Here is a 13,751-nt window from a genome sequence, read left to right on the forward strand (position 1 = left end):
AGAAGAGGGAAGACACAAAAGATAGACTCCGACCCAGGAAAGCAATGGTCATTCCGAAGAATACTTGGAATAAGTATTGTAAGTATACCAGATGGTTTCTCACTGAGACTTGGAGAGAAAAGAAAAAGAAAAAAGAGGAAAGGTGTGCAAATAAAGGACTAGAAGATGAAAGAAAATGTTCAGATCCATGTCATAGCATGTTTATTTCACAAGTTACAGAGACTCAACAAGAAGGGCAATCTATCAACTAGTAAGACTACACTGTCCTTTACCAGGCATCTTTATATAAAGCATGTAAAAACTGGCAGGTTTTCTACGAATCCTGAGCCACTCCAACAGTCCTAGTGGAAAAACACTCCAGAAGTGCAGGTACGTGGAGCACTGGGCTGTTCCCTGTTCCCTCCCCCACTTTTTGATGGATTCCCTTAATGCATTTCAGCTGTAGCGAAGGCACTGCAGCACGGCTCCTGAATTCGCCTGTCACCTGCAGCTCCTGGCTACCGAGCCAGAGATCATGCTCTAGGATCCCGCGGGGGGTGGAGGGAACATTTTTCAATAGCAATAGTTGCACCATGTTAAAAAGAAGGGGAAAAAAAATAATAGTTTTAAATATTAAGCACATTCTAGAATTGCAGGGGGGTTTACTTACTGTACTTGGCTATCTCAGGAACCACTTAATTTTATTATTAAAACAGAAGTTTTTACTCAACAGGAAAAATCAGTTCCAATGTGTGTAAGCAACAAGCTGCTGGATTTTATTTTTTTTTTCTTGAGAAGATTCTTGCGATAGCGAAGTTACCTTGCTATAAAGCTATGCACACCTTGTTTATCGAGATGATATATTAGAAAGTATTGCATATCTTATCATATAGCATCTCAACTTTAAGAAGGTATGTTGAAGAAATCCTTTCTCCTAAGGGCTAAAACTAAGGCACTGCATCTCGGGGCGGGGGGCGGGGGGGAGATTTAAAAAAAAGCCTGACATAACCATATTTCTTTGAGAAAAAATGCTATTGTCTGGCATAGTGAACGCTGGGAGAAGGGAGGAGGGGGGAAATGGCCTTACTGAAAATAAGCTAGAGATTTTGTACTGATATTCAGAAACAAACTCCTGAAAACAAGATTTTATTGGATGTTTATCTGGCTGGTTCCTAAGGTAACACAGCTAAAGAGCAGCCTCTTATCTTGAGAGCGAGGAAGAGACTCTGTGAAAAGAATCTACGCTGCAACTCTTCAGAAAAAAAGGGTTGTTTCATAGACGAGTTTGGCAGCCCCATGGCTGTCGTATCACAGCGTCTGGCTGGCAAACTCAATGAAAGCATTCTCAAGAGGTTTCATTATAAGACAACACGGTATACCAAAAGGTGTCGGCTATTTCTGGTTCGATATGCAACCCAATACTCCCCACCACCAGACAAGGATCTTCCTGCACGTTAAAACCCCTGTGCCTTGGTGAGGCTGGGGAGCAGAAAAATACAGGGATGAAATTCTAGAAATCGTCATAGTTGCAGCAAAGCTGGAGACAAAACAGGACGGACTCTCCTCATCCGTGTTCCCCCTGAGAAGAAACTCCACCCCCAAAATTTAAAGTGTGTAACATGCACGCACCATTCCTGAACCCTCATTTATACAGAACACAACAGCCAGCACTGAAACAGAGGTTTTGTTAAACTTGGATTGTGAAGTCTCGGTGAAGCAGCTAACACATTAGTGAAACGATCTTTCACGCCAGTCTGGCAAATCTGAAGTTAACGTCTACAGCAGCTGTCCTAAGCTAAAGCAGTTTTAAGTGATAATTCAGACAAAGCAAAAATGATGTACATTTATGAGCTTATAGCATACTGCTCCCTTTAGCAAAAAAATGAGGGGGCTGTGTTCCCTGGGATCATGAAGAGGAGAGAGGGGAGAAGAGAGCGGGGAAAGGAGGAGGAAAAAGAAACTTTAGCTCATGACAGTGGTTGCATCCATGTCTCTCCCCGCTCTGAGCATACATTCCGCGTACCCCGTGCGCACCCAGGGGTGCTGCTGTCAAGCCCAGCTGCCCAGCCCTCTCGGAAGACAAGGAGATGCCAAAGTCTGTTTTGTATGAAGCACATGACCAAGTTATATTATGCCTGTTTCAAAGGAGCTGCAAAATGAGGGCTATTTGCTCTGCTTGCATAACAAAAAGGCACAAAAAGAAGTGCCTGCTCGGCTAAACCCCCGCTCTCAAATTGCTGAGTCACTGAAGAGGTGGCAGCTGAAACAAAAACAAACTGCAAAATAAGCATAATGAGTGAAGAGCGCGGCTGTATACCTGGACTGCGCCTTCTGCAGCCGTTAAAGCATCTTCTTTTAATAAAATATGATGATGACGTTAGACATTATAAAAGGTTTTAAAGACACTGAAACTGAAGTCACTCATCATTTCTGTAAAATTGCAAATTCACACCGCTGCCAGAAAGTACATAGAGGAACTATTCCAATTTTAAGGAGACTATAGATGCAGTCTACTGATGTAGATATAACAAGGCTGATGGGAATTCATTCAGCAGTCAAACAAAATTAGTAACTATCTCCAAGGCTTCTGTTATGTGCAGAACACCACTATTTCTGCCCTCCTTTGCCATCTGATGGCTCTTTTAACATCAGTTTGCTCACTGGGAATTTGAACAGCCTGAGATTTCACAAAGAACAAGTAGCTTCTTCCCAGCCTGGTCACAAAGACCCTGAAAGCACTCACGATGCTGCACAGCACGGTTCTCATCACCATTTTGAAAGCCTCTGTGGATATTAAAAACCCAAAAATGATGCCCATAGTATAGCACATATACACCACTGAGCTGGGTAACAGAATATTTTAGTGTCAGGAGAACCAATGAAGAAGAACTGCAAAAGAAATGAAAAAAAAGCCCGGATTATTTCCTCTGCCGCTGGTCCCTTGCATATTCCTGAAAAGCCATTTAGGTTGGTGCTTCTATTTCTCCTCTGGGTTTTGAGTACCTTCGGTATTTGATTGTCAAGACTGTATTTTACGTGCTCCCACAGCATCCCAAGGTGGGATTCACTTTGAAAGCTATGAATCTTACTATTCTGAGCCCAGAAATGTAACTGCTTTAACAAGCCACGCACCCCTACTTTTACACACACTCAGCGAAGAGATTTGAGGAACAGGATGCTTTCCATCCCCTTCAGATGCAAAATCCCAAAGGCTTACAGAGGGAAAGAGGAGGCGGCAAAGTAAACAGATACTCAGACGGTATCATCATCTTGAGGAAGGCTACCCCACATCTTGCACCATGACGCCATCCAGAACAACCACCAGAAGTCACCACGTTTCAGCTCCCTAGGAAACCCAGAAACCCTGCAGTTTCAGATCCCAAAATGAATTCTCCGGCTGAGGAATGAGACATTAGTTTTCATGATCTGAATCAAGAAGGATCACGCAGATGGTGCAGGGGACTTCCAAGCAAAAAGGAAGGCTCTGACCCAATTCTGAAAGCCCAGCACTGTGAGGCGTAAGTCTGTAAGCTCTGTGGATAAGTCCTGGCGTAGGCCATCGTACTTTAAGCACAGAAAGATCTCGTGACAACAATGGGCCAGTTACAGTAACAAATCTTTCCTTATCAGAAAAAGATCCTCCGAAAGATTAATTACAACGCATACCGAGCCCAGGGAATACCAGGTGTTCAGCCTTTTTGGTTCATTCTGAGGTCAAGTGAAAACAGACATAAGGCAATCCACACTGTTTTAGGACATGACTTGTAATCCACCTTTCAACTCATCAGTCAGCATGATAAGGGAAACCTACACTAATCCATTCGAGGCGAGCTTCCATTATAGACAGCACTCCAGGAGAGGCTGAGTAAGACAGACCTCATATCAATAAATGGTTCTGGCCCACTGGGAAGTCAGAGAGGAGCTTGATGAACACCACCATCCTGATTACTGAAGTTCAAGATAACTGAAATTGTTGAAATTGAGTGAAGCTGAGTGATATTCTTACTCTGAAATTTTGGAATCACTGCATGTAGCCTGAGTTTGTGAATTAAGACAATTCAATATTCTCAAAATCAGTATTAGGCACGATCTGCTTTCCCTCCAAGAGAATGGGAAGTACCTGCCTTATGACCCCTTCTGCTAGGATTAGAGGAAATAGGCTCTACAGCTGCAGGGAAGGACCGCTTGTCAAAGCAGCACCTCAGAAGAAAGACGGTTAGTGATGTGAGCCTGCAGCCACGTCCGAGACCAGACAAGAAAGTCCACACCTAACCTCAACATAAAAAGGTAACACCTCAGTCAGAAGAGTCATAGGAGGTGCAGAAATGGGAAGGAGGAGATGGAAGCAGGAGATGCCCAAGCTTTACACAGATTCGCAGAATCAAAATGCATTAGCAACCGAGTGTGCACAGGCCATACAACCAAAACAGAGCAATTAATATTTTCTCTGAAGAAAATCAGTCACAGGACCTGAAACTTCAGACAGATTCAAACAAAAGGTCCTATGTTTAAGACACAACATGCCTCTATTTCTCAAAGAAGAGACATTAGTTACTGTAATTACCTTTTTTGGCATAGAGTAGGTTAGTTATAAATGTTAAAAAGCCCAAAACTATGCTCAAAAGTAATAATTTCTAAAACATAATAAAACAGAATTGGGAAAAAAAGTATTTTAATAGCACCTAAACAATACAAAACAGGCCGAAGATTGAGAACAATTTTGATAAAGGTAACCAAAGCCATGTAGTAAATTCTATAATCACACCACAGCAGCCATAAAAAAGTTCCCCTCGCCCTTTTTTAATTGAAATATATCACTTCATACTTCACTACAAGAGGACATTAATGAAAAAAATTTGTTGTCTTTTACAGACTCTAACTTACGCTGCGCCTTTACTTGTTTAGATGTATTTATTAGACACAGATGTATATACCTAGTTTAGCTGTCACTGTATGTATGTATTGTTTGCATGTGTAAAGGGTGAAAGTCAAACCATGTATCACTGGCTTTCAACTGCATGTAAAAGGGAAGATTGACTACTGTTCCGTAGTTCAATCGCACTTTAAGAACTATCCATAACCCCTTCTAATAAATATCTCCAAAAGCAAGACCATCACTATTATCGAAACAGCTTGGGGACTAGCTTAGAAAAGCCAGTCAGCTTCTTACTATCTGAAATCCTGAACTCTGAACTCCTTTTTGGAAACTACATATTTTCAATTATGAAAAATTTGTTTCGTACATCATAGGAATAAAAATCTGAGTGATTAAGGTGTATATTTTTCAGTGCCAAACAGGAAGGCAAAAAGGAATGTCAGGGTTGCATCCTGCAGCAAAGAGCTATCAAGCTTCTTGCAAAAAAGATGTGGCAGATTTATTTACTTCTTGGGCAAATACAATAGGAAAACCAGAAGCTGCGTAGGACAGAGAAATTAAGCCAGAGGATGAATTTCACCGCATTACATGCTTCACATTAATATTCTGCGTGGACTCTTCTGCACCGTGATGTGACGCTATGAGGTATTTCACAGAAACATTGGCATAACTCTCTGTGTGGCTCAACCATGAGCTGGATGAAAGGAATTAATTAAGCGGGTTTACAGTCTTCACCAAAAAAGTGTTAGAAACAAATACCACCACTCCGCGAACAGATTATAGCCACTATATAGCTCACACTGCATGAAGTGCATCCTTACACAGAAGTTCAGGCTTCCTCCACTTTTAAAGCCGACACAGCACTAAGTATTCACACAAGGGGTGTATAGTGTCTCATATGCTATAAACTCCCACTATAGCTTACTAAGCACCCACTTTCCTTCATAGGCAAATCCTACTTAACTCCTGACCTTTTATTCTTGTTAAGCCCTGCCCTTTCCTACTGCTTTTATTTTTTCCTTTTCCATGAAATTTGGGAATAAATTCATATTTCTCTCTTATTACTAGTACAGGCTAATGGCTAAAACATGTGGGTTTTTTTCGTCCTCCTTTTCCCCCCGGTCTTGGTTTGATGGCTCAATTTTGTATGTCAACTCATTTCCTGAATTTCCAGCGTGGTGTTTTTCTTTGCTCACCCTTCCCCTTTCCACTCTATGTCTTCCCCTCATCTATTGTCAGCAGATTCTTGGTGCTTCTGGTGACACTTTTATATGAATACTTTTCCTTACCAACACTGACAAATGACTGCCTGTTGCCACACAATTTGCAGGGAGCAGCAACCTGCAGCAGCTTCCAGAACAGAAGAAATGGCTAAAATATTACTAGGAAAGAGTGAGAGAGAGAGGAAGAAAACACAAATTCATTCGCCATGCAAGATTAGCAATAACGCTTCCTCAGATCAACGAGGGTTTGAAGCAACGCTGAAGGAAGGAGCAAAGGGTGGATTCTGGGGTCTAAAGTCCTCAGGTAATTTGCAATTTTAGGGTAGACAATGGTTTGGGCAAAAATTGATGGCTATGGATAAAAGATGGTTGGAAGTTTGTTTGGTTAGGGTTGGGGTTTTTTGTTTAAATCCAGGTCAGAATAATATTATGGGCAACTCGTAAAATATATCTATTCTGTATGGAGGGAATAAAATGTTACAATACATGACCTACTTGATAAACCCAAAGTACAATATGGCAAGTATCACTGTATTTGTACATTCTCCTTTACAAACTTTTATATTGGCAAATTCCTGAAACGGGGAATCCAGTGTCTCAAATAGCGGAAGATACAGATCAAAGAAAACTGCTAAAGAATGCCTGTATGGATGACTGCGTTTCATCCAGAAGACACTGTTTACCTTCAGAACGCCGGCTATGGTGGCAATCTAATTTAGAAGGAACATGCAAGGAACGGGGTTCATCTAACGTAGAAGCTCTTTCGCCAGAACCAACTGTGGCTTTGAGGGAAATAATGAGCATTTTGAGAATGTCCCGCTGGTGAAACTATACCAACATCAGCTCCAAAACAGTCTGAAAAATGCTCCCCTTACATGAACAGTAACCACCCAGAGCTCTGTCAGAGCAAAGTGGACTTTGACAGTGGTTCCAGTGGAACCTGAGGAAGATAGATGGCTGCCCAATGTTAATTCTGTAGCTTGTGTGTACGGAGACTTAAAGCAGAGAGGAAAAAGAAAGAATGCGAATGCTTTGGTTAACGTTGAATTGAGACTGCCATCGCTGCTCTGCCATAAAGGGAAAAAAATGCCCATACCAGTGGAGAGCACTACAAGGGAGCAATACTCCATCCAGCTCGCTACCATAATTATCAGTTTATCTCTGAGAGTAGCTTGTGCTAAGCATCCTTGACAGAAGGGATTTTCAAACATCAAGTAGAAAAGGTAATTTGCCCATCCTGGGCTACTTGCAGTTTGAATCCTGCGTCTACATAAACTACTCTAACTTTGCGACTGACAGGGGAAAAAAATTCTAGCATAGAGCATATGTAAAAATAAAATGCATTTGTTTTTAGTATTTAGCTCAAGATGGAAGTGTGAAGTTAAACATATCTTCAGGAAAAAGGTTGAAAAAAAGTTTAGGGTGCAAGATAACCTTAGAACAGCAAACTTGGGTCTCCACTGAGAACCACCCCAGCCGTGGGCAGTAAGAGCCAACCATCACCCAACTCTCTACTCACCCCTGCAGCAGTACATGACAACACAGGGCATATGTCTGATCCACACAAAGCTTTCAAAAAAAAATCTAGCATCAGGCAGACGCACACTTACAGACATGAAAACCAACAGCTTAGCGGGGCTTCAAAATGGCACATATGTGAAAACATCACCTTCCAGTTACACCGTATGCATAGTACATCTTTAAATAGTGACATGACAATTGAGCAGTCGGGGCTCTGTGAGACTTTTCGAATCAGTGGTATAGCCCTTGCTCTCTTAGTTTCTTTCACCACTCTGGCCATGCAGTGCCTCTCCTAGTGCCAGCCGGGAGGTGAGGGTGTATTTGCCTTCATTTGGTGCTCCTCTCACCACGCTGGAAGCTGTAGCTCCTTGTGTTTTTAAAGGTGGGACAAGGAAAGGGCATGCATCACAAGAAACTCTGCCAGGAAACATCATGGTGACAACAGCTATCATTCAGGAAAAAAACAAGCTTTTCCTTTCTTGAAAACAAATACCACAAAAAGTACTCTTGCTATCTATCACGTGTTCTTGCTTGAAGCAAGCTACTGATATAAACCAGCCTTGGAATATCTGACATATCTTGACCCACAATGCAACATCCCTCCCCCGGGAAACAACACAAGCAACTCTCCTACCACAAAGAAGTCACCATCACCTTGTTGACTACATAACTCCATAGTGATCGATCTCTTACAAGTAACGCCCACGTGTTATAAACATCAGCGGAAACTTGAGAAACCGGATCCTCTTGTATTTCCATCTCCCCTAGACTCAGTATGCTGTTTACTGTAGCTCAAGTGAAGACCTGCAATACCATTTTATAGAGGATACTGAGACTTTAAGAATTATTTTTGTTCCAATTTGGCACAAAATGCAAAACATTTTGAAATCCTGCACAAACAGAAAGGACTGTTCTCCACTTATTTCTGGGATAGTCCAATTTACAAGAATAGTCTACAACCAAAGCAGAGTTCATCAGCCAACGCTACACTTGGAGCTGTGAGAGCTACCACAGCTACACAATGGCAAGTCAACCACTGCCTTTTCCTGCCCACAGGACCCCATGATGCACAACAACCGCTGACGTCCACCAAGTACATTCTCCATTGCTGACATCTATCTCTGCCATTAATACAGTGGGGCTGTTCTGGGATTTGTTCTGGGTTTGTGTTTTTTTTGTTAAGGCAAGGCCCTCTGAGTCATCCGAACTAGAAGTGAAAGAGAAGCCAATCTGGGGTGAGAAAGTAGAGGAAAGAAAGAATGTACCGTTCCCAGACAACTCTCTGTCACTGTCCAGGCTTGTTACAGAGGTAGCTCTTAAGCAAACTTCACAGACAGGTGAGTGGAAGAAAGAAACTGCTTTTGACTCACATACCATGCACTTTTTTTTTCCCCCCTTCCAAACAGAACTGTTTAAGTACTCTTTCCAACTGAGTATAAAACGTCAAGCCATTAAACAGTTTCCAAAACAGCAGTACAGTATAATTTTTGATGAAAATTAACAAAAAACCCACCATGTTCCTTCAAACAGCTGAAGTTCCTGAACCCTCTGGATAAAACCAACACTTCCTTCTTTTATTCTCTGAAGCGACAATATCAATATTCTGCTAACCCTATGTTCCTTAATTAGCTATGCTTGCTTTCATAGACATTCCAATTTTGTACCATCTACAGCATGTTTTCCACACATGCACCTCTTTTCATCAAATACAACTTATTTTAAATCCTACCCACTACCAGATGACAGTACAAGAGGATAAGGAAAAAGTAACTTCAGTCCGCTACTGAAGAAACGACATTTATGTAAAATACCTATAAACATGCAATTCTTTCAATACATACGAGAAAATATTGTTCTAGCTAGTAAGTACTCTAATCAGCAGTTAATTATTTGTGTGTACATACAGAAATATAAACCCATCGTATGGCTATCTATGTATTCTCATGGGCTACATATACCTAGAGATATATTTTACACACTTGCTTCATCAACAGAACAGGCTACTCAGAATGCCATTATGGAAAATACTTGTAACAAATCTTCTCTCCAGACCTGCACCTTCCATCTTCTTGGCACTGAATGCTGGAAAACTTTGTCTTGATACGTTAAAGTTTGTAAGAATAGCAAACCAGAGAATTCAATTCAAATTTTAACTTAAAAAACAAGTTATGTTCAGCTTTTTGTGTATCAAACCTGAATACGTATTACAGAGATAGGACTAACATTGTAATGTCAATTTTTGCTAAACTGAAGTCATGCTCAAAAACCGAACATCAACAGAGTCTACTGAAAGTGACAGACTGCACTTTCATTGGAAAACAGGCATTTAACTTGACAAGAAGAGATTAACAATGATAATATTCTTAGACAACAGCATCTCAGTGCACACTTACAGCGTGTTTATCCGAACCCAAAATTTGACCCTAAATCTCAATCTCCCTACATCTAAGTTTAGCTTAACTGTCTTGAAATAAAACTAGGCTAATACATCATACAGAGAATAACATATATTTATTGCCTAAATAAAAAACATTTAAAATTTCACAACAGGTTGCAGTGAAATGCACAAGGTTTCTGTAGAAAAAGAACATTTCTTTCCTACAAACATTCAAGTAGCCTCTAAGCTCCACCGCAACATATAAACACATACCTTTTTGTAGCAGAAAAAACCACACACAATTATATGTAATTTCTAAAAATCACTCATGACCAAATTGAGAAGGGAAATGTGCGCACAATCATACTAGTGGAAAAATTGTTACTTATATTCAGGTTACTTACAGATTTGTTGTCCAGCCTGCAAGATCTCCGGTGTCCGTTATAAGGTGATTTCCGTCCAGGAGACGAGGGGGGCTACTAGGGAAGGCAGGTGTTGGAGACTGGGAAGAAAGAGAATCCATGCTCCCAGTTGGGGTGTCTTCTCTAGGAGAGCTGTGACTGTCAGCTAGAAAAGAGAGCACAAGTCAGAATGAATCTTCTCATGAACCAAAGAAGCTGCTTTGGTAACAATATCCTGAAATATATACGAGAAGAAACCGTACTGTCCCATTTTCACAGGATATTTTGGAGGACAAGCAATCCCCCAGCATTTCCCAAAAAGTACCATTGCATAATTTCCCTCATCATTATCATCAGGCTGTCTTCACAGCACAATGCATTCCCAGTCACCTTTTCAACATGTGTTTCATGTGGATGAAATGCTAGATTTTGGAGGGTTGTTTTTAGCCAAATGCATCACTTCAGAGAACAGAATAGTTTAGGCCATACACATTTGCGTGTCTCTCTAAAAACACAGTCTCTAAAAATAATTTAATACACACTTGAGGAAATGATTGCTTTCAAGTACCATAAGCACAATCCTACCAAACATGAAACAATGTAATTTAGAAAGGTCAGAATAAGCAGGAGATCTCTAATAAACACACAATACCCAAGAATGTTAGTTTTATTACTCCTTTTTAATGCGTTACCTTTAAGAGAACTCATTGTATTCTGGTCTACTATTTGTTTTCATAGGCTACTCTTAGAATATTACTCAGGAGGCAACACATTCAGATATGATTGCTTAAGAAAACATTAAAGGAACACCATTCCTATCCCATGCACAGCAAGAAAAAGCTCGCAATGTGGCGCAGCACTCACTGCAAGCCATGCTGACACATGCACGTTCTTCACTGAAAAGGTAACCTGCACCCACATGAGGTGTTTTATTTAAACATCAGCTGTATATTTTATGAATTCTAGTAATAAGAGTCATTTCCAGCCACCCTTTACAAGGCTCCCTGCATCCTTTCCTTTCCTCCTCTGCTCATCCTACTCCCGCTAGCACTCGTGAACATAACCCACAACCCCGCTAAACAACAACATGTCCCTCTAGGATGAATTAGATACCGCTGACCCCACAGTCTTGGTTAAAAAGAGTTCTGCTCCTTTGGGGCCAAAAGCTTTGAGGAAAAAAAGAACAACCAAGTCCCAACACAGCATCACAGTAATACGATCAAAAGCTATTAAAACATTGTGCTTGGTTGACAAGCTGTATCTCTTACATACAGTACTATATGAGATGAGACAAAGTCCTATACAATATTACTTTCTAATTCTAAACGAATTAGCATCTGCACAGCGAACAACTAAGCTAAATTCTACAACGTCAAGCTAAGCAGTACTGTTGCAGTGATTTCTTTCATTTGTTATTTTTTTCTTACTTAATTAAAAATGTAACAACAACAAAACGTGGACAATGAAAAGCCACCTTCACTGGATAAAATCTTTCTCACAACTTTATTACTGCCTCAACCAGCTCAATTCCTTCTGCTTCAAAAGCAGAAAGCTAACAAAGCACTCGCCCGCTTCCCCAGCCACCTCATCCCCACCCCCTCCCAGCAACTCTCAGAGAACAACTTCCCTAGAGAGTAAAATGACATACAACTAAAAACACCAAAATTATAAAAGTGATCATCTGGAAATTTCTGCCTAAAGCAGCTGCTAATTTAAGGATCTAAATTAGCCTGTAGTAACAAAGTATGATAAGCTCTGAGGAGGAGAACGTTAACCTGGGAAAGTGAGTCACTGGCATTCCAGCCCAATCCTGCTCAGCCAGGCCACGATGCTGCCGCTCACGTTTACACGACACGAGAATCGTAGGAGTGCCGGGTAAAAACTAATTAATTTCATCTCATTTGCAGACGTATGTGTCACAATGATAAACATCTGAGAGATTAGACGGTAATACTGCAATTTTACTTTGTAAAGAAATTGAATTCCTTAAAACTAGACTTAAGTCCTTTTAATTCATCACAATTTCTTTTTAAAGTAGTAGCATTAATGCAACCCAGATTATCAAACTACATACACTGTATTAGAAGGCCGCATTTACCTCAGCCATTCACTTAACATTACTAAAACAGCAGCAGAAAGGAATATTAATCTGTTCTTTAATATTATGAACATGACCAACTCACCGCACCTTCCCTCCAGAAAGCAGAGGTTTTTCTGTTGAATCGCTTCTCAGAGCACTTAGAAAAAGTGAAAAAACGCTAAACACTTCAGTCAGGCACAGTAGAGTCTACATTGGAGACTGCAGTATATAGGCAATTGCATTTGACATTGTCATAAATGAAACTGTGTGTTAAATCTTTCCTCAGATTTTACTTCTTCCTTCCTGAGCCAGTGTTTTCTCACGGTCAATACAGCATTGCACTCTCAAGAATAAGATCGGGTTTTGAACACTAAAATCAGGTATTTAAACAGGAAGACACCTGCTAAATTCTATGGAATTAAGTGAACACTCTCCAAAAACATGTTCAAAGATACTTTACATTTCTGATGGTTTTAATTATCTCTTTTTGTAAAGTAAAACAATACCTTTATTCAGGAAAGGCAATTCTGTATAACTGCAAAAACAGATGACCAATGATCATCTAGCACACTTTCATGATTAAAAACAATACATGCTCAAAACCTAAGTCTTTGAAATGTGCTCTAATTTCAACTGTACAAATATTTCGCCCTGCGTGTCCACGACAAAAAGTTCTGCTAACTTCAGGAATTATAGTAACTCCTGTCATGGCAGAGGCCATAGAATTGTATCTAGTTATGTCTCTATTAAGCTTAACAACCTGCTTTTGATTAATGCCCATCTCAAGTTGGGCCAAACTGCATTTTCCAAAGAGTCTTTGTCTGAAGATATCAGCCGATGGTAAAGGTAATGGAGAAGCAATTGGCTGCTAATTAACATATTCGATGATTAATGCACATACCTTCACTTCGTTAGGCTTTATTGTCAGATATGACCCATGTAATATGCATTGATAATAATTATAGTATCTCTCATATCCATTTTTTGTGCTGTGGTAAAGCATTTAAATGATCTCCTATATACGGTTAACACTAAATCTCTTACTGTAAGGGATTCTGCGGTTTTGGAATCATCACCTGTTTTATAAACCTGTTACAATTTCCCAGAGTTCTTTCTGAAGAGCGTACATCAGATCTGAATTCATGATTTTTCGTTGTGGTCCCACTAGCGCCACGTTGAGTGTTAATTGCACCACTTACTCCTACTCATCAGTCCCCTCTTTGTACATCCAAGGCCAGCACTTTTTAGCCACATCTTTAAATTAATAGTTTCCAATGAGCTGATTGCTCACTGT

At 40.4% G+C, this 13,751-nt stretch overlaps 1 protein-coding gene across 4 annotated transcripts in view; it reads right to left on the bottom strand.

The window, feature by feature from the left end:
* Positions 1-13,751, bottom strand: part of ARHGAP10 (Rho GTPase activating protein 10) — a 152,379-nt gene that overhangs the window by 13,786 nt on the left and 124,842 nt on the right. For all 4 annotated transcript variants that reach the window (XR_010071134.1, XR_010071133.1, XM_063335375.1 and 1 more), the window contains exon 20: positions 10,381-10,543. Coding sequence is in view for 2 of the 4 variants with exons in the window: in XM_063335375.1 (XP_063191445.1) it covers positions 10,381-10,543 (163 nt within the window). In the remaining 2 variants the exon portion in view is untranslated. The remainder of the gene's footprint in view (positions 1-10,380; positions 10,544-13,751) is intronic.

This window comes from Chroicocephalus ridibundus, chromosome 5 (genome assembly GCF_963924245.1).
Source record: "Chroicocephalus ridibundus chromosome 5, bChrRid1.1, whole genome shotgun sequence".
Taxonomy (NCBI): Eukaryota; Metazoa; Chordata; class Aves; order Charadriiformes; family Laridae; genus Chroicocephalus; species Chroicocephalus ridibundus.